At 41.1% G+C, this 27,736-nt stretch overlaps 1 protein-coding gene across 4 annotated transcripts in view; it reads right to left on the bottom strand.

Moving 5' to 3' along the window:
* Nucleotides 1-27,736, bottom strand: part of scarb1 (scavenger receptor class B, member 1) — a 58,588-nt gene that overhangs the window by 5,798 nt on the left and 25,054 nt on the right. For 2 of the 4 annotated variants that reach the window (XM_033646891.2, XM_033646890.2), the window contains exons 5-13: nucleotides 25,436-25,531; nucleotides 25,247-25,362; nucleotides 24,999-25,165; nucleotides 23,238-23,356; nucleotides 10,156-10,229; nucleotides 9,952-10,003; nucleotides 7,718-7,864; nucleotides 2,528-2,578; nucleotides 980-1,050 (exon numbers count right to left, since the gene is read on the bottom strand). In XM_033646891.2, the coding sequence (XP_033502782.1) occupies nucleotides 985-1,050; nucleotides 2,528-2,578; nucleotides 7,718-7,864; nucleotides 9,952-10,003; nucleotides 10,156-10,229; nucleotides 23,238-23,356; nucleotides 24,999-25,165; nucleotides 25,247-25,362; nucleotides 25,436-25,531 (888 nt within the window). In that variant the 3' untranslated portion in view covers nucleotides 980-984. The remainder of the gene's footprint in view (nucleotides 1-979; nucleotides 1,051-2,527; nucleotides 2,579-7,717; nucleotides 7,865-9,951; nucleotides 10,004-10,155; nucleotides 10,230-23,237; nucleotides 23,357-24,998; nucleotides 25,166-25,246; nucleotides 25,363-25,435; nucleotides 25,532-27,736) is intronic. The other 2 variants (XM_033646893.2, XM_033646892.2) reach the window with 2 other exon arrangements.

Genomic DNA, 27,736 nt, shown 5'->3' with positions numbered 1-27,736 from the left:
GTGAGTGAACCCCAGTATACTCATCATGACACAGGGTCTGTTTGGACAAAACACAACTTGGTGTTTTTCTGGTTTTAGTATCACTCTGTGGGTGGACTGATATATTCTCACACATTTTCCCTGCAAATAATCCCATGGTGAGTCAAGAGGCAGAAGCCAGGTGGGGTGCGTGCGTAACAGCAGGTTGCAAACCTGATATTATGCCTGTGAGAGCATGGTAAATTCAATTAAACGTGGAGCACACCGCAGCTTTATTGGTGTGTGACCTAACTGCAATTATACAAATGTCTTTTAAAGTCTTACTGTCAAAAGATCTGGACATAATTATTCATTCAATAAACATCAGTGCACAAAACACTGTTAAGTTTTTGGTATGACACACATGAGTCATGTGAGGTCACAAACAGTAATTAAATTAACGTGAGTAAGTGAAAACTGAGGTGTGAATGTGAAACCACAAACATGAAAGCTGGTAATGATGCATCATCCACATTTTCATGCCTCGACCTGTAGGCCATGAAAGGTAAAGGTAAAGGTAAAGTTCCACTGATTGTCACACACCTGAGTGTGTGAAATTTGTTCTCCGCATTTGACCCATCCCCTGAGGGAGCGGTGAGCAGCAGCGGTGCCGCGCTCAGGAATCATGTGTCTAACCCCCCAGTTCCAACCCCTGCCAAGCAGGGAGGCAATGGGTCCCATTTTTATAGTCTTTGGTATGACCCGGCCGGGGATCGAACCCGCGACCTCCCAGTCTCAGGGCGGACACTCTACCACTAGGCCACTGAGCTGGTGGACATAATCAAACAGTTTCAACAGCTTGCAATGTCTTATCAGTGTGTTTGGGGCTGCTAAACATACAAGCTTATGCTGTTAAAGAGAAAACCAATTTTCCTGTTTTCAGCTCTGCAGCTTAAACACAACTACACAAAATACATGAATACATTTACATACATGTGTTTGCCTTTGTGTGTGCACCCACCTGAGTTATTTGATACATTTCTCCTTTGTTTCGTGGTAATGTGCGCCTTTTACTCGTTCTTTAGCGGAGGCCTAAAAGACGACCAAATTGTCTCACACATCAGCCAATCAGAAAATACAACTGATCACACATAGCTAGCGGCTTGATTGAAGCGGGTGCGCAGGTTAAAATAAGCAGCACCAGGTTTTATTTTAGATTGTGGATGTGCAGAGACATTAGAGTTCATGCAAGGAGCCATTTCTGGTGGAAATTGATTCAGCCATGTGGTTTATTGAGACAACGTGCGATTGGTTAGTTCAGTGTCTTTTTTCACATGATCATACACAATTAAATGTGAAAGCATTCAGTTTGTTTGCCTCCACAGCTTTTTAAGCGACTCATCATCATGCAATGGAAATTAATAAGATGTAGAAGGATAAGAGAAGCTGAAATTTAAAATCTGTAGTACAGAAAAAAGTGCCTGAAATGACAGACTTATGATATGGATCAACAAATGCTACATCATGAAGGTATATTCTCCTTTCTATTCTTCCACAAAACACAGGGCTAGACCACCTTTAATCAGCCATTATAATACAGAGGAGTATTAAGGCCAGGCATAAGGGGAAAATGAGATGAAATGACCTTTGACCACCAAAGTGGGTGCCAAATTTGAAGAAATTCACTCGAGGTGTCCTTGAGATATCACGTCCGTGAGAATGGGGCGGATAATCTAAAACCGTTTCTAAAAACACTTCTTTTTTATGCTGTGGCCAAAATCAGGAAGTAAAAATGAACGGTAACTCCTTCAATTTACAAAAATGAAATCAAATGATCTTAATGCACTGATTAGACTTGAAGAAAAAAAATCCAAAATCAAAATTTTTGAACCACAGTTAAAAAAAAATCAAATCAAAATTTGGAGTACTTTGCATTCGGATGATTGAAACCAGATTGTGTAGGTAAGGAGGATGTAATAATGAGTATCAATAAATAAATGAATAAATACATAAATAAATACAGGAATAAATATATAAACATTAAAACTGATAAATAAAGGAATAAATAAATGCTGAAATAAATATGGAAATAAATAATAAATGCATAAATAAAGAGATTAAGACCTCTTACATCATCAATTTATAGACACATAAATAAAAAATAAATAAATAAATGTACTTGCACAAAAATGTAGATTAATTAATTAATTTAAAATATTTATTAATGCATGTCCTGTTTGATAATCAACTTTTACTTATTTATTCATGTATTTATCTATTTTCTATATTTCCATATGTATTTAAACATTCATTTCTTCTTGCATTTATTTATTTATGTGTGTATTTCAGCATTAATTAATCTTTTATTTATTCATTTATCCCTGTATTTATTCATACATTTATTTAATTAATTCTGTATCTATTTATCCAGGTATTTATTCATACATTTATTTAATTCTTTATTTATCCCTGTATGCTTTCATACATTTATTCATTTCAGAATTTATTTACTGATACTTAAGTCATTTTTCGTCCTCCATACACAGGGGCTTTAAAAAGCTTTACAAACCCCAGGGTTCTCCACTCCTGTGGAAATCATTTCCACATTTGTACGAGACCTCTGCAAACATAAAACATTGAAACCCACTTTTACTCATGATGTTAAAAATCTGCCACTGTTTATATCTAGACGACTTTCATTGAATTCTAAACGTCTTACCAAACAGTTAACCTAACTGCCGCTGATATATCAGACCATATAAACAGCAGTGTTGTGATAGTGAGATGTCAACACTGGCTGAAAATACACATGCAGGCTACTCATTAACTCAAGTTATTGGCTGGTTTATGGACTTATACAACATCAAGTGTAATGTGTTTCATAACACATCACGTAACGCAAATTAACTTATGATGTTGACTTGACGGACATGCCAGTACTTGACGTTCATTTCAAGTAATAGTTTGACATTCTGAGAAATATGCTTATTAGGTCTCTTGACAAAAGTTAGATGAGAGGATTGATAATACTGTGTCTGTAGGCTCAATGTGAAGCTAGAAGCACAGGGTAGCCTGGCCTTGCTTATAAAGACTGGAAACAGGGGAAGCAGCATGCTGGCTCTGTCCAAAGGTAACAAAACTCACCTAACAGCATTTCTAAAGCTCACCAATTAACACTTTACATTTGTTTAATAAGTACAAAGGTTAAAGCTCTGCTAGCCTTGCATCAAGCCTTAATGCTTAGCTAAGCTAACTGGCTGCACCTTTATATTTAGCACACAGACACGAGAGTGGTATCTGTCTCATCATCCAACTCTCAGAAATGACCGATTGATACCACTCTCATGTCTGTGCGCTACATATGAAGGTTAAGCCAGGAAGCATTTAGCTTAGCTTAGCATAAAGACTGGAAACAGGAGGAAACAGCTGGCCTGGCTCCATCCATCAATTTTCATGTGATTATCCATGGCCGGGTCAGGGGGGCAGCAGGCTGAGCTAAAGTCCTCCAGACGTCCCTCTCATTAGAGACGCTTTCCAGCTCCTCCTAGAAGACCTTGAGGTGTTCCCAGACCAGATGAGATATATAATAAAGGGCCTCCTACCAGTTGAACATGCCCAGAAAACCTCCAACGTGAGACACCCAGGAGGATCCTGATCAGACGCCCGCACCACCTCAATTGGGCCCTTTCAATGTGAAGGAGCAGCAGCTCTACTACGAGCTCCTTACCCTATCTCTAAGGCTGACATCAGCCACCCTACACAAGAAACTCATTTCAGCCACTTGCATCCATGATCTCATTCTTTAGGTCACTACCCAGAGCTCATGACCACAGGTGAGGGTTGGCCAAACTGCCTATCCATCTCACACTGCATTTTACCCTCACTTGTGAACAAGACCCAGAGATACTTGAACTCCTTGGCTGGGGGCAGCAACGTTCCTCCTAACCAGAGGGACAATCCACCATCTTGCAGCAGAGAACCATTGTCTCATAATTGGTGGTACTGCATCCTGACTGCTTCACACTTGGCTGCAAACTGCCCCAGTGCATGGTGGGGGTCATGGTGTGATGAAGCCAACAGAACCACATCTGCAAAAAGCAAACATCTAACTTTGAGGTCCCCAAACCGTACCCCTTCCTCCCACCGGCTGCACCTTGAGATCCTGTCCATGAGTAACATAAACAAAGGACAAAGGGCAATGCTGGTGGAGGCCAACACCCACTGCATACGTGTTTGACTTTGTGCCAAATAGCCTATATGGACACCGCTCTCACTTTGGCTATTTAAGGACCGGATGGCTCGTAGCAACAACCCCAGTACCCCCTATTCCTGCAGTACCCCCAACAAGACTCCCTGTGGAACGTGGTCGTAAGTGTTTCCCACGTCCACAAAACATATGTTGACTGCATGGACAAACTCCAACAACCCCTACAGCAGCCCTGCAACGGTGAAGAGCTGGTCCACTGGTCCACTGTACAGACTTTATGCTAAGCTAAGCTAACCATCTCCTGGCTGTAGGTTCATATTTAGCACATGAACATGAGAGTGGTATCGTTTAATTCTTGCTGAGAGCTCGATACCACTCTCACATCTGAACACTAAACATGAAGCTAGAACAAGAAGGCAGTTAGCTTAGCTTAGCATAAAGACTTCATCTAATGGAAACAGTTAGCCTAGCTCTAACCCTTACCTTTGCACTAATTAAGCAAACAGGGTTTAATGTATCAAGTTTCAGAGGCAGAATTTTGTATATTCAAAAAGAGCTAGGATAGCTGTTTCCCTGCTTTCAGTCTTTACGCTAAGCTAAGCTAACCATCTCCTGGCTGTAGCTTCATATTTAGCATACAAACATGAGAGAGAAAAGAAGCTTGTGACCACTCTCATGTCTGAACGCTAAATATCAAGCTAGACCAGGAAGGCAGTTAGCTTATCTTAGCATTTAGACTTGATGTAATGGAAAACAGTTAGCCTAGCTCTAACCCTAACCCTTGTACTGATTAAGCAAACAAGGTTTGATGTATCTATTAAACGAGCTAGGCTAGCTTTTCCCTCCATTTCCAGTCTTTTTGCTAAGCTAAGATAACCTTCTCCTGGATGTAGCTTCACCTTCAGCATACAGACATGAGATTGGTGTTGATCTTTTCATTTTACTCTCAGCAAGATAGTGCAAAATGTGCACTTAATGTCAAACTATTCCTTTAAAATACTTTTGACATCAGATGACATGTTTTATGAAAATATTAAATTCCTTCCTATTTACCAAAGAGATATTAAGATGTCATCTTATCTTTGAAGTGTGTTAAAGAGCGTTCTCAGAGTTTGTTTGTATGCATTTGACAGCACAATAAAAACATACTCTAAAGGCTGAATCTGTACCTAAGAGTCCAGATGTTGACTTATTAACAAACTTTTCCTGCCTTACATAAAACAACCATAACGTCCCTAAACCAGTGCAAATATGTACTTCATGATGACACAACACAAGACCTGTTACCTTAGCCTTATTACTGTGTATTGTGCCACGGCCAAATATGCCATGGCTGATAATATTTCAGTGTGAAGGTAAACAGGAGGGAAGATCTCCAAGGAGCAGCTGGAGGAGCTACACCTGACAGATAATAACTTTTACTCTCTTTGTCCAGTCAGTCAGCAGCAGGTGAGAGTTTAGAGAGATAAAGTTTGTTGTTGGAGTGCTATATAAATACATGTCAGCAGAGGAGCAGGAGTGACTGTGTGAAGGTGCTCAAGGTTTTAAAACCACAAATAATCTACAAGTTGTTTGACTGTGAATCTTAAAGGATATCCCCTAACACGTAGCCTATTGTGTGTGTATCAGTATGTTTACATGACATCAGAGAAAATTGATTTATTGTGTTAGTCCAATTAAAACCAGACTTTTAAGATACATGTAAACATGTTAGTCGGACTGAAATCAGACTAAATTGGACTAACACACCCAGATAATGTGACTGGGAGTCGAAAGACTCCTGGATGGCCATGGCATTCGGCACATGCTCCACAGTGTCAACCCTGAGCTTTGACCCGGAAGTTGAAAGCATTAAATGCGTAACAGAAGAAGAAGCCGGTCTCAACATGGCGGAATCTACAACCAGAGTGGTACATTTTTGGATGGACAAAATGTACAGAGCTGTTAAGCTGTCCACCATGGCACCAGTTTGCTACTACCTAACTGTAGCTAACCAGTTGGTCAATTGTTTGGTCTGTGATGCAATACGTCCAATACTAACAAGCTAAAAGGGGCACAACCAACCATCATAGCACAGTCAGACATACTTCGGTCAGTTAATCAATTCCCCTCCCGTGCTTGTATACCGGGACAAGGACAGTAGTCCAATCAAATGGCCTGGTCGAGCTGTAACCGTAGCTCGACTTCACTGTGCATGTAGACGTTATGAATGAGCCATGCTGTTGCACTGGGTGTTCATCCAGCTGAGCCTGATTTTAAAAAAATGAAACTATATGTGTTAGAGATTTACGTCTTCAGTAGGACCCAACAGGCTTGGGGCTGACAGTCAGACAGTATTAAGAGATGGACTAGCGATAATGATAATAAAAATCTAGACTGTCTTCCCACCACTCAAAGCGTTTTTTACACTACATGTCACATTCAACCATTAGCACACTGGTGGCTCAGGCTACCATATAAGGTGCCACCTGCTACTCAGTAAGCATCCACACGCTCTAACACACGGATGGACCAGACATCAAGAGCAATTTGGAGTTCAGTATCTTGCCCGAGGATACTTCAACATGCACTGTGATGTAGTTTTACGGTTGTTAAATGTGGACCCCCTTTAACTTTATTTTTTATATTTTGATTCTTTTAATTTTTCTGTTTTTTATATTTTTAAATTTTTATTTATTTTATTCTTTATTTTTTAATCTTATCTTTTATTAAAGAATATTCACCTTTTTGGGGGATTTTTTGTTCACTGTGGACCCATGTGAGAACATTTTTTTTCACAAATCCAACGTAACATGTTTTTGTTGTTACACCTCTCTGTATCTGAGTGTTTAAATGACACTAAGAGATGATACACAAATATAATGCCTGATCTTAACAAGGTGTTTGATTCTAAAACCGGCTGCAAATAATTAAATCAGTCGATAATGAAAAATAATTTGCTCATCCCGCTGCGTGTGACGCCCAGCACACTCATTATGACTGCAGGGCTGGAGTCGGGTTGTCTGATCTGGTTGTTTTTCTGGTTTTAATGCCAGTCTGTGGGAGGACTGACTAATATATTCTCACCTTTTCTTCCTGCAAACAGTCTCAGGAGTAGTCAAAAGAAAGAAGCCAGATGTCGTGCCTTCATAATAGCAGGTTGCCAACCTCTTATGCCTGTGTGAGCATGATACATTAAATGTAATCTGGAACGTACTGCAACTTGTTGCACTGTGTGACATGATCCTTCATCACCATGAACACACACACAGTAGTTTGTTTAGGCTCACTCCTACATACACCATCCTGCTGCCACAAATACTCACTGGAGCTGTAAATGTGTATTAATCTGCCGCTGAAAATGTTTGAGCACCAGCTATTAAAATGAGGTACGGAAATTAATTTAATGCTGAACCAAGGTAAACATTAACCAATAATTATCAGAGCACCCTCTGCGAAGTCTCTCCTGCTCCTTTCCCCACGTCTGTGGGAGAACATGCGTAGCAACATGCTACATGCAGTTAAAAAAGCATAACACAGAGCATGCGCCTGCATGCTGTGTGTCAGCTTTACCTTCAGTCTGTGATGCATCAGGGCGGCGATTACTATCGTGGCCAGGCCGAGGGTGATGAAGCCGTACTGCATGTACTCCATCACAGCAGGTAGGACTACCAGGTTTGTGTGGAACGTGGTGAGGATGGGGCCGTCTATGTAGCCTCTCTGAGGAGGAAGTAAAGGCAAAAAATAAGAATGCAGTGTGGTTTACAACAGGATTATGAACAGAAGGCAACACTTGGTTTTTCCAGTTCTGAAGAAAAGTCAGTTCCTGTGCACACTTATCGCCTCTGAGTTATTTATAAATAGCTGCTGTTTCAGTCACAAGGACCTTTGTCTTGTCTATATCTATGCCGTGTGGCCAATTTTTAAAAGAAATAAATCAATGCAGAGATTATAAAGTGAGCGCGGGAATTGACTTCTTGTTTTGGTGTTACAGGATTACAGTATCTTTGCTTCAGTTTTCACAACATAGGTCATGGAAAGAGACAAATTGATGTGTTTATCTTGTTATCTTTAAACCACAAGATGCTGACCTTGTAGTAATAGTATATGTTTCAAGGCTTTCTACCAAACAAACAGCACTTCTCTTTATTTTACTTACATCACCAGGTGAGCAGCATTAGAACATACCTTTAGCTACTGCTACTGCTACATGTCTCAGAGATGACAGCAGCAGAATCTCCATTTTAAACAGCATGTACACATTATATATCAGTGTTTCCAGTGTATATTATACTACTACAGCCTTCACTACTAAAACAACTGTTGATACTTTTAGGATTCTGAATGTTAAATACATATTGTAACATACTATAAAAGCATAAAATATTATACACACATACTGCTCAGTACCTGTGGTATGCAGCACTTGTAGTAGGTAGTACATACAGTAAATGTAACCATGTACTAATACATTTATTACAACTACGTCTCCCGTACATCTTGTCAATGTCAAAACATTCAGCTCTTTCAGGACATTCATACGTTACTTTAATCACTTTTTATGCTTTTTAAAGTATGAACTACTCCAACTGCTACTTCTCCTGTACATTTTTTGATTACTTACTACTTCTACGTACCTTCAGCTACAGATACCATTCAAATGTCAAAATGATTATGATTTTTGTCTAGTCATTTTATCAGTTTTTATTGTATATTACGTAATTGATTGATTCTATGATTGATGGATACATTGCTGCTTCTTTTTTCTTTTTACCTCTGTCTTGTTTTTATTTATTTATTTATTCATTTAACCCAAATTTAGTCCTGTTGAGATCAACAATCGCTTTTACAAGGGAGACATGGCCAAGACAACAACATTAGGTATCCTTGAGTGCTTTGAAAGGTGCCTATAAATAAAACGCATAATTATTATTAATATTATTATCATCCGAGTACCACCACTAATTACCTTTTCGCCGGCGTTGGTCTGTTTGTCTGCAAAATAACTCGAAAAGTTCTGAACGTATTTTGATTAAATTTTCAGGAAAGGTCGATAATGGGACAAGAACAGATGAAAACATTTTGGTGGTGACTGGTTGAAGCAAAGTGGATAAAATAATAAAATGGCGGGAAATCCGAGCAGCTTGGCGGAGGTCTGCGCCCTCCGAGCGCTCTAGTTTTATTTATTAGATCTTATTTTTTCCAGATCCTCTTATTTTTATTTTTTTATGATTTAACTCAATCAATAGTTTGTGTTATACAGATGTAGATTTACTGTGAAGTCTGACTCGACACATCATTATCTTTATTTAAATTTAAGTCTTCCAAAGTCAATTTATTCTACGTTGTTTCAAATGCTGAATTATGAATGTAAATAACTTTTCTTCTGGTTGCTGTTTGTAGAATATCGAGAAAACAGCCAGTTTAAAGAGAAATAGTTACATTTCACAGTATAGTTTAATATCAACCTTTTTACTTTAAATATAACAATGATTTAAGCTGAATAATTAACATGTTGTGATGCTCTAACTTGCTGTGTGATGTACGCCATTGTCATTTTCTGTCTGTCTGAGACCAAAATTTAAACATTCTGTGTTTTACAAACTCTGGAAACGCTTGTGAAAACTGAATCAAAGCAAGTGTGAATTACAGTGATACAGAAAAGGCACAATATGATCTGAACAACAATTACACACAAAGAAGAAAACCAGTTATGAAACACTGGAAACGCTGGGAAAGCAGACGTGGGAACTCTTTCCTGTTTCAAGGGCACCTACAGAGTTATATTTGATTAGCAGACCACTTACCTCCTCAAACCAGATCATTGGCATCACCACCTCAGAAATCTTGCCAGTTTCTCTGCAAGGAAAAAACACTGAGCTTCAAACACCAAGGCTACATGGTGAGCGTAAGAAAAGCAGGAAGTGTCCTTAAACCTGTCACATAAATACGAGCACAATGCACGACAAATGTTGTTGGCATGATTATACATCAGGGAATAGCTTCCTTACGTAATCGCTGACACTTTCTTCATGTAGAGGTTGAGCTGCAGGCGGATGGACACATTTAGAGGGACGCCCGTGAGCTGGGGGGAGACAGAAACACACATTCAGACTTGATAGGTCCAGGGGGATAAACAAGCCTTAAACGACCCCTCATTAAGGATTAAACTGGGACATTTACATTTCCTTACGGCTGTCAAAAAGATTTCCCATGTAAGCATACCCACTTAACAAAAGAAGGATATCCTCATATGTGACGTATTCTTTCAGGGACTGTCTCTTGATGATTTTAGAGGACTACAACCTGGTTTAAACTTCCACTAGTTCACTCAAGGACTCCAACATGCGAGATGTAACAGTCGAACTGTTGCACTCTTTTATCCTCAGGTAACAGCTGCCAATGAATCCTGTACAGAGCACCACTAGAAGAAGCAGCAGGAGAAGAAGAAGTAGAAGTAGAGGTAGAAGAAGAGGAAGCAGCAGAACAAGAAGAAGAAGCAGAAGAAGAAGCAGTAGGAGAAGTAGAAGCAGAAGAAGAAGAAGTAGGAGAAGTAGAAGCAGAAGAAGAAGAAGTAGAAGCAGAAGGAGAAGAAGAGGTAGTAGGAGAAGAAGTGGAAGCAGAAGAAGAGGCAGTAGGAGAAGAAGTAGAAGCAGAAGAAGAAGCAGAAGAAGAAGGAGAAGAAGAAACAGTAGGAGAAGAAGAAGTAGAAGCAGAAGAAGAAACAGTAGGAGAAGAAGAGGCAGTAGGAGAAGAAGAAGTAGAAGCAGAAGAAGAAGCAGAAGGAGAAGAAGTAGGAGCAGAAGAAGAAGCAAAAGAAGAAGGAGAAGAAGAAACAGTAGGAGAAGAAGTAGGAGCAGTAGGAGAAGAAGAGGCAGTAGAAGAAGAAGTAGAAGCAGTAGAAGAAGAAGTAGAAGCAGTAGGAGAAGAAGAAGTAGAAGGAGAAGAAGAAGTAGAAGGAGAAGAAGAAGAAATAGAAGGAGAAGAAGAAGTAGAAGCAGTAGAAGAAGAAGTAGAAGCAGTAGGAGAAGAAGAAGAAGAGGCAGAAGAGGCAGAAGGAGAAGAAGAAGAAGAAGAGGCAGAAGGAGAAGAAGGAGAAGAAGAAGAAGAGGCAGAAGGAGAAGAAGGAGAAGAAGAAGAAGAAGAAGAAGAAGAAGAAGAAGAAGGAGAAGAAGAAGAAGGAGGAGAAGAAGAAGAAGGAGAAGAAGAAGAAGAAGAAGAAGGAGAAGAAGAAGAAGAAGAAGGAGAAGAAGAAGAAGAAGAAGGAGAAGAAGAAGAAGAAGAAGAAGAAGAAGAAGAAGAAGAAGAAGAAGAAGAAGAAGAAGAAGAAGAAGAAGAAACAGCAACAGAAGAAGAAGCAGAAGGAGAAGAAGAGGCAGAAGCAGCAGAAGCAGCAGTAGAGGAAGAACCAGCAGAAGAACAAGCAGAAGAAGAAGCAGAAGATGAAGAAGCAGAAGATGAAGAAGCAGCAGAATAAGCATTAGACAACAGTACAAAGTGCAAGTTAAAAACCCTGAAAAATCATATCATCAATAAATAAAAATAAAATACAATAACATAAAATAAGAGTTTGCAGTGAAGTGAAGCTGACTCAGAACAGTGGTGCTTTGAGCTGAATGCAAACATCAGCAATGGATAAATAAAACATAAACTTTACGATGGTGCGAGATGAAGAGTCAGAGGATCAGTAAAGTTATTACAATTCATCCTGAGGGGAACATGAAAGTCTGAACCACATTTCATGGCAGTCCTTCCAACAGCTGTCAAGACATGCCCGGACCTCACAGGAGATCATTTAAGTTGGGTTGAGCAAATGTTTCTACTTCCATGCTGTGGTTAGCACAGATCCCTGACAGCGATCTGCTTATGACTTGATTTATTAAAGAGGGTGAAGATTTTATTTAAAATATTTAAACATAAAAAGCTATTTCAGAGCAACAGGCTTCATTCACTGACATCTTAGATTTTTTCTTAAGGAAGGTCTATGTCAGGTGGTCCTTTACTGCAGAACTGTTCACACCTTTGCTCTCATAATGATGAATCCCATTGTCCCCCCATAAGCTAAACAGCTGGCTTGGGACTTCAGGGCCATGTGCACAAACAGAAACTGAAGCATAAGAGGTAGAAAGGTTGACAGAAGTGGGGCACCCACATCTGGCGGAGCGGGCGCCCCATGTGCAGGGGTTGCGACGGGCCCCAGTGCACGCTAGTTACTAGTTATATAAGGTACACAGCTTTGCTACTCTTATCCTTTCTGCCACTTGTGTGCCACCCCTCTCTCTCCCCCTTTAACACTATAGCTGTCCTGTCAAATAAAGGCAAAAAGCACCGAAAAATATCTAGAAAGCTTGAGAGAATTAAGTCAAAAATGCCCAAACTAAAGTCTGAAACAAGTGGAATAGCTTCAGGGGATTTAAAATAACACCAAAAGATGCATGCATGTTAAAAACACGTGTTAATCAACCACTGAAACTTGCAAACAGACATCACAACAAAGTTCTTCACAAAAATTAGGTGTCAACTAAAATGACTAAAAGGCTAAAGACTAAATGCAACATCTACTCGGAGAGAAAATAGTGTCAGCGCCATAGATGCAGCAAAACATGTCAGTGCATGTCACAGCCTGTTTTTCGTCTAAAAATAAACACAACCTCACGTTGTGTAAATCATGTTCAAAAGGGTCAAAAGGTCCAAAAGGGGGTCCTGGGTACATTTTTAATGGACCGCCGGTGACTCACAAAAGGTGTCAGTTTTAGTTTAGTTTTAAGTACAGTGAATACTTGGCACAGGGCTTTCATTTTGAAGTGCTGTTTACTGCTGTAGAGTGAGTGGCTAACAGACAGCTACTTAAAGGGGAACTAATGTTTTTTTCACCCTGGGCCCTATTTTCTGATCTACTTTTGTCTAAATGAGTGATAGGATGTTCAATATGTGACATTTCTCCAGTACGAAGCTAGGGCTGACCTGCCTGCAGCCCGTGAGCGCGCGCTATATTAAATAATAGGGCACTCAGACAGCGCCAAACAACGTCAAAATACGTCCACTAAAAGTGCATTTTTTTCACACAGATAGGCTCGGATTGTTAGTATAATTATCCAACAACATAACGGAAAGGAGAAATGAACGTCTGTGTTTACCTTTAGCTGGATTCAGACATGTTCCTCTGCCTGTTGCTGCTCCCTCTCTCTCCTCGTCCGCTCTTCAGTTTCAATGAGCTCTGCGTCTGTGTACTGCGTGTACTGCGTGTACTCCGTGTTCAAATAAATACGGGCGGTCATCAAATTCAAATGGCTCATCCAGATCCAGTTGGTCAAAATCGGGTAAAAATTTGGACATGTTTGTTGTGGCAAGTCAAAACACCCACTCAGAGAGTGAAAGTCTGGCTCTGAAATCTCACGTCTCGCGAGATTTGAGTTGTTGCAGGAAGTTACCGCTGGAGTGACCTTACAAACGCGAGGAGTTACTCTGTTTGGCGTAGTCATGGCTGAATTTTTACCCGATTTTGACCAACTGGATCTGGATGAGCCATTTGAATTTGATGAGCGCCCGTATTTATTTGAACACGGAGTACACAGATGTACACGGACGCAGAGCTCATTGAAACTGAAGAGCGGACGAGGAGAGAGAGGGAGCAGCAACAGGCAGAGGAACATGTCCGAAACACAGACGTTCATTTCTCCTTTCCGTTATGTTGTTGGATAATTACACTAACAATATGAGCCTATCTGTGTGAAAAAATGCACTTGTAGTGGACGTATTTTGACGTTGTTTGGCGCTGTCTGAGTGCCCTATTATTTAATATAGCGTGCACTCACGGGCTGCAGGCAGGTCAGCCCTAGCTTCGTACAGGAGAAATGTCAAATACTGAACATCCTATCACTCATTTAGACAAAAGCAGATCGGAAAATAGGGCCCAGGTTGAAAAAAACGTTAGCAAGGAGAAATCTGGACCCCGTGGCTGGACCAGAGCTTGAGAAAGCTGTTTATCCAAGAATCTGTGAAGGACGTGTGGCAGCAGGACGAATCTGTGACAAGACAGAGGAACGGGGTGCACATTATCCTGTCATAACTCAGCTCACATTCAACAGGTCAGATATTTGTATTCAAGTGGATGACGATGAAGAGGAGGAGGATGTGGACTGCACACAGACAGAGAGGAGAGACAGAGACGGAGGACAGCTCTGCCCCATCATGCAGCTGCAGTGCCAAACGGAGGACACAGGGAGAGAGAGTGGTGACAAATAAATAACTCCAGAATTTTTGCAATGCTTAGAACAAAAAAACAAACAAAAAAATTGTAATTGTGCTTTGGCAACACATATGAAATGTCACGCCAGTAAACTTTATTTAATTAAAATGAACCTGAAACTGTTGGACAGGGTTGAGGCCAGGGCTCTGTGCAAACCATAGACTGAAAATAATGGTCGTAGCCACCGTGCCGTCGCCCACTGGTTTGTGGACTATCGTTCTGAAGCCTTGAGTTTGGCATTTTGACTGTCGCCATCTTGGATTTCTGGAGCCAGACATGTAAATATTTGGACGAGAGGGCGGAGCTGTGGAGGAGCCCGAAGACACTATACACGCCCACCTACACTGGCAACCTGACTGAAGTGAGTGTTTTTCTGGCAGAACAAATTGTGATGAAACCCAATCCAGACCCTCAGCTCAGACCAGGCAGCAGCATGAGGTCACTGACTGTACTGTACGATCTGTAGCTGGCAGTGGCGCCATAGGCAGTCATTATCCATTTCACTTGACACCTCTTATCGTATGTTCGTTGCAACACATTAACCCAATATGAAAAACACAGACTCTATCCTAGCTGCTCTCTTGCAGCCCTTTCATGCCACAATGCTTCCTCAGACATCTTCACACACACACAACACAAATACAGGACGTTCATGTTTGGCAACATCTGGTGAGTGTGAGGCGGAAATCAAACATTCACCGCTTGAAGCTGCAGGAAATGAAATGTCCTTGAGTCCCAGACAACACTTTATACTGTAAAAAAAAAAAAGGTCACTTTATGTATGATGTATCGTGGCAAAAACAATGAACACTGATGTTATTTTTGATCCGCCAAGTTGGCAAGCATTCATCTGAGATGGACATAACCTATGTGTATTGTTAAAAGTAAGTAACCATTTAAATGTGGCACAATGCAGGCTGTGCTTTGCGACTTTCTCACGAGATCTGGCAGCTTTTCAGAGCCCTCCAGTGAATGTCTGGATGCCTTTTCCCTTTCCTTAACGTCCCCATAATTGTCGTACATCTTAATCTTGGGACAAACCTGAAGAATAGCTGAAACCTACAAAGACAGGACACATAAAGATTGTTTCCACAAACTTGCACAGATTTTTTGTTTTTTTTCCAACAGTCAGGAAGGAGCATAAACCTGATGACGGAGTCCATACACCAGACAACACACTGAAGCACTGGGCTGTAAACACTGGAGCTCTGGAGACAGACGAGCCCAGTCGCCAGAGGAAAATGTTAGCATTGTACGTTTCTGCAAACCACGAATATGTTACTTTTGTACTTTTAAGACGCATCATATCAGTGTTTCGTATAATGAAGTATATAATCTGACTTTGTCACTGGAAGGTGGAGGGGACAGTGGATGGTGAAATGCCTGCCAAGCTACAGGCCACTGTTTGAGACCAGCAAACAGCCAAAACTTTGTGATTAACGGGTCATTTTTCCAGTGGCTTTTTGGCCACCAAACATAAGTGTGATAGCGGCACCAACAGTGGCCATTTTCAGTGTGTAAGTTGATAGCTTGGAGGCTGTGGGTGTTGTTTCCCATAGTGAAGGGGAATTGGAAACTGTAACATGCATAAAGAAGGGAGAATGCCAGCTGAAATTAACCGCTCAAAGCTAGGTTCATAGCCACAGTCTACATCCAATGAGTTAGACTAGATGTAATGTAGCGGGTCATTGCTGTGGTTCCAGCAGCTTCTAAGCCACCAAATGTGGGTGTTTTGTAGCACATCCCTGCTTTTGTGTTCCCAAAACCAGGTGTTTTAAGCCCAAACTGTATCTTTGTGTTGTTTAAACCTAACCACACGTTAACATTTCAACATCACTGTGGTTAATTTTCAATGTATCTGTTACATGATAACACACAAATGTAATGTCTAATCTGTGGTTTGCAGACACGTACAATGCCAACATTTATTCTATTGACTGGGTTGGAGAGACGACAATCCAACAAGAACACCAATTGTCACATATAGCAAAACAAACATGGATGCCAACCAGCAGCTTGCTCGGTTTATATGCAGCAACGTTTGTGCTCAATAGGCAAAAAAAAGGTGGAAAAATGTGTCTGGTAAGCTACTGCAACTGAAGAGCCACAGAGTCCTCTGGGGTCTGGAGCTGAGCCAGCTTTGTAAAACAAAGCTAACCTTAGCTAAAGCTATTTATTTAAACTGCTCAAGTATGCCAACGATGTGGCCTTAGTTGGTGTTCTACAAAAAAAACAGACCCATTAGGGGAAGCTGTCTATCTGGCCCACACTAAGGTCCTTCAAACAAGGTGTCGCATCAGCAAGTTGGATATTAATGTGGCCAAGACTAAAGCCCGGTTCAGACCAATGATTTGCAACAAGACAAAACCGTTTTTAGAACGTTGCAGAGAAAAGTTGCAGCTGTGTGAACTGGCTGTCTGAGCTCGACTCAGGTGTCACCTGCAACTCAGCTGGTCAAATCGCTGGGGCTGGTTTTAGAACATAAAGCACGTCACCTGTTTCAACAGCCAATCAGCTTGTAGTGAAGTCAGCTGGTCAAGTCAAAATGACCATAGACGGTGTGTTCAATTGCTGAGGCAGGTGCTCTGTCCCTGCTGAGCCCCTCCGCTATTGCTGCTGCTTGCTGTATAAGCTTATACCCCCGACACACACAAATGTTCTCATTGACTGATTAATTAGCGCTGGTTATTTATATTATTGTGGCATATTTATCATGAATACAGTCCATCTGATGCTCGTCTTATTTGTTTTTCGCCGTTTCATCACTACTACAAACACAACTGTAGCCAGTATCTCACTATCACTATCCTCATTCATATTTTAAGAAGCTACAAATTATATTCAGCCACAAAATAAGCCTGAAAAGCTGAAAATCAGAACAGAAGTACAGAGAGTTGTTGCCTAGGGATGATACACCGTCTCATCTAGTTGCATTGGTGTGAAACAGCAGGTTTTTAGGACATTACGTTTCAACTCGTTTTGTCGCCATTCTTTGCTCTGAACTGGGCATAAAGAGTAAAATTTTTGCATAGAACAAGATCTGAAGACAGAGCCAGTTTTAGTTAATGGCCAACACGTTAAAACTATAGAAAACTTTAAATACCTCGGTATGTTTGTGGACTCCCAGGTGAGCTTGAGTATGTTTTCAAGTGATGCTCACAGCCACCCCATCTTCTTAGGAAACTTAGGGACCTCGGTGTTAGTTGGCAGATTTCAGAACTAGTGTACAAACAATATTTTTCACCTTCCTGCCTGGTACGGTCACCTGAACTGAATATCGAAGAACAAAGTTTCTAGGATTGTGCCAATGGCTGGCAAAAAAGTTGGCAAACCACAAAATCACTTGACCAACCATAAAGGACGAGGAAGAAAGCAAAGAGACGCTATAGGGTCCCTCGCAACTACAAATGTATTCAAGAAGTCCTTCATCCCAAATGCCATCAATATTCGTAACTCAACAAAGTGACTGATGAGTTTCAAACCACAGACACTGACATGAACTGATTTAATGTCATTAATTCATATCACAGCTTCAAAGCGTTCCTCCTTCTTATCAATGTGCAGACAGCCACAGCTGCCAAACACGTATGTTCCCTCATGAAACACCTGACCTTTGTGTTTATGTAACTCATTCCAGGTAACAGTTATGTTTTAACAAGAAAAATCTGACACTGTCCCTGTCCCAAGCTGAGAAGACATTGGTCTCTACTTTACAGATTTAACACGACTAAGGGGTCGCTGTAACACTGGCACACTGGTTTCACATTTACATTTCTGAAGTACAAAGTGTAGAACATTTGGGTCTTGAAATCATCACTCGGCACAGAAATTTGTAATGCAAATACACATACGATTATCATCTTGCGCACACTTTATTTTCTTTGAAGGCGTTCTGCTCAACGAGAAAGATGTCAGAATTCCGGTTTTAACATGTGGCTCTGATAAAATGTTCATATGAGCTGAAGTTAGCGGGATAAAGACAAAGAGCAGACCATAGGAATGCAGCTTGTGGCAAAAAATGAAGCTCTGAAATAACAGAGCTGATTGGTTCTTTACGGTACAACTTGTTCTGTTCTATGGTCTTAATCCTCTGGTCTCCTCTGAGGTACACACAATACCCCCCAAAAGTGAACAAATCTTAAGAATTACGTAACTTTAGCCGAACAGCTCGCCAGTGACAGCTGAGGTGCTCTCAGGCAGCGAGTGGTTGTGTTTACTGTGATTAGAGGGCGGACACAGCTTGTTGCTGCTGCATTCACAGTTTATGACTAATGTTTTTAGCTTGCCACCACGGCCCACTGTGTGTCAGCGACAACCACAGAAACTGCAGAGAGGGAAACAGGATGTTCCAGCAGAGAACAGATCAATGAAGAGAAACAGTGTGGGAGCAACATCAGCTTCAAAGTTTGATAATTCAGTCTGAGAAAATAAATAACGTTTATTATATTAGTTGGAATAACTTGCTTTGTTATTCATATCATAGTGTCAGGAACAATCCATGTGCAATAAGCATCCACCTGTACCTGCACTGTACAGTTTGTTTACCATGTAAGTGCATTCACAATAAAATAGAAATCTATGCACACAGTGTATACTGTCATATCTACCTGCCTCATGTATATAAAGCAATCTGTGACTTTTATCTTTCCATATTTACTCCAGCATCCTTTGCACTCTGCACCATTGCAGAGTGATTAAAGGGAAATTTCGGTTTATTTCAACCTGTCTCCTATCGTCCTAAATTTGTTTCAAGTGACTAGTGACATAAAAATAATAGTTAGCATGTTAGCCGTTAGCCTAGATACAGCCGGGGCACATAGTAGCGTCAGACCTGTTAAAACGTAAGTGAACGGGCAACCTTCAAGTGCAAAGTTAGTCCACTAAACAAGCTTTTTTCCACAAAGACCGCCTCATATCGTTAGGATAAATGTCAGAGAACATATAGAAAATGACATGGAAACGTGTTGTCTTACCTTACCGGTGTGGTGCCATGTTTGTTTACCATTTAGCTCTGCTTTCCAAAGCGCGGCCGAAATATCGCAGAACAAGCAGTGATCTCATACCGTGCCTGAAATATCGCAGAACAAGCAGCGATCTCATACCGTGCCCGAAATATCGCAGAACAAGCAGCGATCTCATACCGTGCCCGAAATATCGCCGAACAAGCAGCGATCTCATACCGTGCCTGAAATCTCGCGAGAACAAGCAGCAACAGCTGGAAGGCAGAACCAGACAGTAGCCTGAAAAGTTCATTCATTTATTTTATGAAAGATTTATAGAATAATGGCTGACTTTTTGCCAGACTTCCACTTTGTGGAGGAGGAATTTGATTTTGCAGAGTTTGATGGCCGCCCTTATTTATTTGAGCCAGAATACACTGACGAAGAGCTTCGTGAAATTGAAGAACGGAGGAGGAGAGAGAGAGAGGCGCAACAGGTAGAGGACGAGAGAGGAGGAATGGCTGCTGCAAGGCTGTGTAGCTCTGGAGATTGGTGGTTGCAGCCTTATTTTCAAGGTCTGGATGTGACCGAGGACGAGACACCTCCACCTGGAGTAGTATCCAGCTGGGCTTTATCTAGAGCTCACGAGATTTCAGGCACGGTATGAGATCGCTGCTTGTTCTCATGATATTTCGGCTGCGCTTTGGAAAGCAGAGCTAAATGGTAAACAAACATGGTTGCACAGCGGTAAGGTAAGACAACACGTTTACATGTCGTTTTCTATATGTTCTCTGACATTTATCCTAACGATATGAGGCGGTCTTTGTGGAAAAAAAGCTTGTTTAGTGGACTAACTTTGCACTTGAAGGTTGCCCGTTCACTTATGTTTTAACAGGTCTGACGCTACTATGCGCCCCGGCTGTATCTAGGCTAACGGCTAACATGCTAACTATTATTTTTATGTCACTAGTCACTTGAAACAAATTTAGGACGATAGGAGACAGATTGAAATAACCGAAATTTCCCTTTAACGTGTGGTTATGTTTAGGCACAAAAACCACTTGGTTATAATTAGAGAAAGATCATGTTTTGGCTTAAAATGCCTGGTTTTGGGGGCAGAATCCCTGCTAGAAAAACAGCAACAGGTTGCCAAAAAACATTCATGTGTGGTGCCAAAAAAGCTGCGGGAAATTCAGCAATGAAAATACAACTGGTTTTGTTGTTTGTTGGTCTTGAACTCTATTAGAAGTTGCGCCTTGTCAAAATAAATCAAAACTGAAATTTCAAAGGACAGACACAGGAAGTGGCCACGCTCAGCAGTCAGACAGGAGTCATGTTACAAACCAATCACAGCCAACAGATATCTTTCCCTTCTTCTGTAAATATTCAGTCTGATAAATACGGAAAGTTTGATCATGTTAGTGTAGGGCTACCCAGGTGCTTGATAAGGTTGCTTGCTCGACCTTGCTTTTTCCAAGTGGTTAAAGACGCAGCACGTGTACGGCTCCTAATTTCCAGGGCTGGTACCTGCGGTTATTCCACAGGCTAGTTAATAACATGTCGGGCAGGAAATCCAAAGTGTGGGATCATTTTGAGAAGGTGAAGGACGAACCCAAGGTGATATGTAAACTCATCTTCATTGGTCGACTACAAACATGACGTGTCATCTGAAACATGGAAGTAGCTACATGCCCATTAGCCCACAGCGTCATTAACAGGCGGCTCGCTCAGTGTGTGACGTGCACTTGTAGATAAAATATAGGCCTATATTAATGAAGGTTCATTAGTACGGTTTTGTATTTCTCTGTAATGTAGCACAGTGTTAACAATGTTACTGATACTATTCTTTCTCACACCTTCAACTCAAACCACCAGAATATATATCATTTAATAGTTAAACTAATATCAGAAACATGCGGGCGACTGATCGACTAATGGCCCTAAATGACGACTATTGGTCAACTAGGAAAATTCTTAGTCGGGCAGCTCTAGACAGAGAGAGCTATAGAGCTGCCGGTCGCAGCTACAAGTTCAATGCTTCATTTATTTGACAAAGAATTAACTTTATAAATCGCTGACGTAATCTCAGTTGCAGCATAAAGATGTCATACCCAACATCTCTCCGAGTTTTTCCTCGAATTAGACCATGCCAAGTGATTTCCCTTAAATATTAACTCATTATCTAATTACATTTCCTGGATTCGTCCCTTTGTCCACTTGAGGTCATCTTACACAAGCTTTTATCTGCATGGCGACAATCTTGAGTCTTTTATTGGAGCCATAGAAAGATTGCTAATAATCCTTAATTCTCAAACAACTGCAGTTATCAGGAAATAGTCCAATTTCTAATTACCTTATCACAGTGCAGGCTGCAGCCAACTACACCGTGGAGGAGAGGTTTACACAAGCTGAGTTGTGTAAGGCGTGTAGTGTGTGACATCAAACTTATCAGTCCTCCAATTTTATTGTTATTGTACAGCAATTAAGTCAGATATCGCTGAGGTCATTTAGGTACTTCTCAGAGACTCAGGGACGGTTTACCCATGTAACCAGCAGTAGGTCAACAACATCAAATACATGATGATAATGATTACCAGCTTCACTTAGTGATAACTGCTCGATTACATGATGATAAACAAAGAGTCTGACTGTAGCTGAGTGATTTCCTTTAAACCATTCTCAACAGTCTATCCATCAATCAGAGAGAAGTGGAATTTCCTTTTTATAAACCACAAAGCAGCATCAGTTAAGGGGCGCAGTATTGAGGCACGTTACAAAGACCTCATACGCGTATCTAAATACATGAATAATGCATTAACACAGCTGTATCAGTTGGAGGTAAACTCAGCCACCTTTCACCCACCTCCAGTGGGAGATTCTTCGGTCTGTGTTTTAAAATAGATAAAAGTGTGCACTCGATAAGAACACGTCCGTGATACGTAATCAGCCCACCTCTGCTCGAAATAAGCACATCGGAACTCAAGGACACTGACGACAGCCCTGTGCAAACAATCCACTGTCACCTGTGGTATTTTTAGTTTGGTTGTTTGCAGTATTATTTCACTACTTTCACTTTCAATACTGCATTACATTTAATATAATAACATCACTTTTGATACTTAGGTACAGTAAATATCAGATACTTTAAGACTTCTACTAAAGTAATACTCTACTAGGTGACTTTAACGTCTACCAGAGTCATTTTCTGGTGAGAAATCTATACTTTAACCCAAGTTTGGCTTTCAGGTACTTCATCCACCACTGATTATTTCACACAAGTGAAACAAAAAGCACATTTTCTAAGCGTTAACTGTTGAGTTATGTCTTGTCGCCTAAACACCAAGAAATTGTTTTCATTGTTATGATTAGAGGCTGATTGATTTGCGCATGTGACTGATGAACCGGCACAAATAGGATGTTTTACAAATTAGCGTTAGCGGCAGCACTTGGATAGTGGGCGATGGCAGTGCAGCCTCTTGTGTTCATGTTTTAAGGAGTTAAACTGATTGATTTTTTTGTAGGTGGCTGAAATACAATTTGCTGCCCCGCTCCACAGCAGTACGTTGCTTAGCTTGTGGTGTTACTCCAGCCTGCTTCTCCAAACTAGGGGCGTGTCGACTGTCATCTACTTTATGTAACAAACTGACTATGGATAAGCACCTCACACAACCCTACTTAAAAATATCCCAACTATTCTTAACAGAAATCATGACCATGCATCCACAGCTTAAATTAAGAGGGAACTTGAAAGACGAACTGGTTGGTTTCATTATGAAAAATAAACATCTGACTTGGCGTCACCAAAAATATTTTAGTTAAGTTTGTTTGTAAATCCCAGATGTAACCACTGAGGTGTGCAGGGAGTCAACAGTGTGTGTGTGTGTGTGTGTGTGTGTGCACTCACTGGGTGGATGTCTATAAAGAGGCCGTGCTCTTCCTCTGATGGACGGAGGCCCTGCACGAAGTCCAGCAGCACCGGATCAGCGTTAAAGAAGTGAGGATGAGAGATGAAGACTGGAGAGTCTGCAAAGTGAAAAAGACATGTTGCAATTATTCAGCTCAACCACAATTCTTTCCACAGTGAAAGAGTTCAAATGAAGCACCAAGTGTTCGTCAATATAGTATGGAAGAATTAATTATCTCTGCCAAGGCGAATCTCACAAACTACTGGACCAATCAGCCTAATACTTTTGGGCACATTTATGACTGTATGCTCAAGGACTTTTTGTGGTTGCAATGATTTACAACTGTTGAAAACCTGTTGTATTGACTGTTTTATTCAGTCAATGACTGCTGACTCGTGTGAGTGAAGTGAGGCTTTCTGGAAATTGTCTTGGCTAAAAACAACAAGCCTCACCATCTGCTGACAGGCCACATTTTGACCTTTATTGTGGCTTCAAAACTGACGTTCAAGAAAAGTTTGGTCTCATTTTGAACCAGTAAATCTGCATATTCCATATTCCATATCCGATATGTCATGATCCACTGAAGTTAGGGAGGATATAAGATGAGCTAGTCCCATGGATGAATTAAGAGAGGAGATACAGCTTTGAACTGAGGACCCTGTTCATTCCTGTGAGAGTTGCTCAGCGGTGCATGAAGCCAAAATATTTCAAATGCAGAGTTTAAAATTAGCTGGGGGATCCAGGGTTGATCAACACTACTTCCACACTGTGTTGCCCATAGAGCAGGCCCACTAGAGACTCACAGCAGCCTAGCGTCCTGATAATTTCCAGTTTAGCACTCTGCTATCTTGAATGAGGATAAAATATTTAATAGCGCTGCTCTTCTAGACTTTCGAAATGTAATCGGACCATTAATGGATCAAATCCTGAGAGTGAAACGAGTTACTGACACTCAAAAAAATGTTATCCACTGAATTATAGACGTTTGTTTTGCCATGTAAGTCAATAGAAAAAGTCTTTTTGGGCCACAGGGCATGACATGATGGATCCCGGAAATAGTACCACTGTTTGGCTACTACTAAAATTGGCTTCAAAGACGAGTGTTTCACCTGCGGGATTTTGTAGACTTGCAGATTTTGTTGATTTGGTTATTTTACCTTGATATTTGTGTGCTTCTATTATCAGTAAATAAGCACAAATATCAAGGTAATTACTACGGTTATAATAATCCCATTAAAAGTCCAGCTACGAACGACATGATCAAAGATTTGTGGCTGTGTTATAGTTATTAAAAATACCGTGGCTCTGTCAAAAAAGCATATATTTTTATTTGCTTCTGAGACACTTCTGAATCGTGCATCTGGGGGAGATCTGCACTCCACTTAGTGCACTTTTCTAGTTCACTTTATTTTTTGTTGGTACTTTTCTCAAAATCTCTGTCTAAATCGGAGGGTGTAAATAAATTTCTGCTACATTAAATTATGGTTTTTAGGCTTTTACTTTATCCTTGCTTGTAAATTAACAGATTATTCAACTTCTTAATGTCTCTAAAAAATAAATAATCAAGTAAAAGAAAAACTAAACAAGTTTGGAACCAAAGGCCTACAGAATTCAGATGGAGTGAATATTTATGTCACCTTCAGTGACACCATTTTCATTTTTGAGTTTCTTTTATGCAAAGCAGAGTCTGCCTGACATCACATCATCTGCTACAAAGTGTGACCTTGAGAATTAATACAGACGTGTCCATGTTCACTCACTGTGTCTGCAGCTGCTGACGTTGAGCAGACCGGACTGTCTACAGGGGCAGAAGCCTTCATTAGGTTGGTAATCTGTCCCGTTGGCGAACAAGGTCTTGGGTGCAACGTATCGATACAGAGGGATACCCTTCATCACTCCATCACGCTGGTAAACAAGCTCCATAGATCTGAAAAAAAAACATGTGAGTCATAAGTATGCAAAAAGAATTGTTGGAAAATAAACTGAGAAAGAGTGAAAAGACTTTTACCTGCAGGCGTCGGGGCTGTAGAAGGGTAAAGTGCTCTCTCTGGTCATGAAGGGAGGCCACATCTGTCCAGCTGTTCCATTGATCATGTTACACTGAGGAGTCCTCCAGTAGGGCAGCTATCAACAGAGAGGACAGTCAGGTGGGTGCGAAAGACACATAAAAACTGAAGATGTCATGTTGACGTCTCACCTCCGTCAGGCCGTTCCAGGAGTCAACTTTGTGGACTTTCCTGATGTCGTCTTGTCCGGTGTGGATGGTGAACAGGCCGGTGTTGGAGTTGTTGAACTAAATCAGAGATAAAGCTGTTATCAGCGTGAGCTTGTTAATGCTTTGTCTGACAAAGAGTCCAAATCCCAAAGATAGTCAATTTACAATCAAGTAAACAGGAATAAAGCAACAAATCATCACATTTCAGAGAGCTGAATAAGCGAACACTTCAGCAATGTTGCTTTGGAAATCACTCACTGATTAATTAAATCATGTTTTCAGCAATACTGCTCAGAGTGAGCTGCAAAGTGCTTCAGGAAAAAAGTTGAACCTGGCTCAACTTCTGCTGCAACTCATTCAGGACTGGAGATCCAGCCTGCAGCCAGATGTTAGTAATATATACAGTTGGCTGCTACATTTGCTTTACTCAGCAGCCAAGAAACAAAAAACAGTGGTATTCTATAGGGTGGCTGGTAGCTTTTGGAATCCTTGCTGCACAAAAAAGTTAATTTCCTAATGTTATCTGGCAATATTATATCAGATCCATGTAAGCGCACATTTCTGCTTGATTACAACATAACGTTAACACAGAGTTCAGAGTTTTATTTTTTTATGAGTATGTTTGCACAATGCACATAAAAGGAATAGATATTAACTTCACTCTCGTGCAGTTTACTGTCACCAAAATCAACTCACACGTCATTGCTGTGAGGAGAAGTACTTTGTCTGCAACGGAGTGTAGGTGTGGGGAACGTGTCGGGTGGCATCCACATGAAAGCCAGGACCCAAGGTTTCCCAGCAGAACATTGCATTGTAATGAAATCATCAAAATTACTCACTTAACTAGTCAGTGGTTTCATTGTTTTTGCTGATCAATGTTTGTTTCCACACACTTAAAACGTGAGAAAGACCTCAAGGCTTCAACCTGGCCTCCAAATTCTCAAGATCCCAATCACATTAAACGTCCGTGGGACATGCTGGAACAAGTCTAGTCCATGGAGGCCTCGCAACTCACAGGACTCAAAGGATCCACTGCCAACGCCTCAGCACTCAACACCGCAGGACACACTCAGAGATCCTGTGTCCATGCTTAGACAGGCCAGAGCTGAGTTCGATTCAAGGAGGCCCCACCATGTGTACAAGCAGATCCCGTGGATGCTCTATCGGACTGGAATCTGGGAAATTTGATGGCCAGGATGAGCTCTTTTCCACATTCCTCAGACCATTCCTGAGCAGTTGTTGGGGTGCAGCATGGCTCATTGTCCTGCTGGGGGGCGTGGGTGGTGATCAATGTTCACTTCACCTGTCAGTGGTTTAAAATTAATCACACACCTGTTGAAACGTGAGAAAGAACTCAAGACATTGACGCAGCCTCCAAATTCCCTATATCCTCATCAAAGCGGACATCCAAAGGACATGCCAGAACAGATTTTTTTTTGTTTTGTTTTTCAATTTAGTTAGAGTGCCATGTAGGCTACTTCTGGGGACGTTTTGGTCCTCAGATTTAACTGGAGAGTGAGCGCTCCTCACTTATGTGCTGCTCTTCAGTACAGGTAGCTGGGGACAAAGAGGCAGCTACCCGGAGAAGTAGTGAATTTACTTAATACCATATAGTCTCTGGCTTTTGTTTGATATCTATCTAGCTGTCGCTGCACATTTCCGTTCCGTCGTTACCACAGTTAGCTGGTTTACGATATTACATGAATGTCAGTGTGACACTGAACATCCCGCTGAACCCCCTTCAAACTTTCAAACTCTATATGGAAAAAAGGAACGAGCGATCAAATATTCATATTGAGCAACCAAATCTAATTAGACTAGCATAATTTAGACAATCTAGCCATACTTTTTGTTCCTCTTTGGCAGATTTGGCAACGTCTTTCCCAGTGCATTGTGTTGATTAGACGCAGTGCCGTTACATCGATGTAATGCAGGAAGTACAGCACAAAAAAAAGGTTCTTCCATTAAGACACCCGTAAGATTTGTCTAGAGCTGGAGGCGGGACAAAATTTGATGGAAGCAACTGCCTGCAGGTCAGGGAGTGTAGTTGGATGTTTGATGTCTGAGTCGGAGCAGGCGAGAGGTATGAAAGTGGAATTATCAAACCTGCAGTAAAACACCTTTAGGTCATCCTTGGACGTGTCTCCACAGAGCGAGGGACTGTTCCCTGTAGCTGCTGATGTCCTGCAGGTTCGTCAACACTGACATCAGGTCGCTGGGTGAGAAACTTCAGCTTTTCAGAAAAGCCCGTCTATGCTACCCTGATCTCCTGTGTGTTTCTGG

The sequence above is a fragment of the Epinephelus lanceolatus genome, chromosome 19, assembly GCF_041903045.1.
Source record: "Epinephelus lanceolatus isolate andai-2023 chromosome 19, ASM4190304v1, whole genome shotgun sequence".
NCBI lineage: Eukaryota > Metazoa > Chordata > Actinopteri > Perciformes > Serranidae > Epinephelus > Epinephelus lanceolatus.
This window is presented reverse-complemented; position numbering and strand designations above follow the sequence as displayed.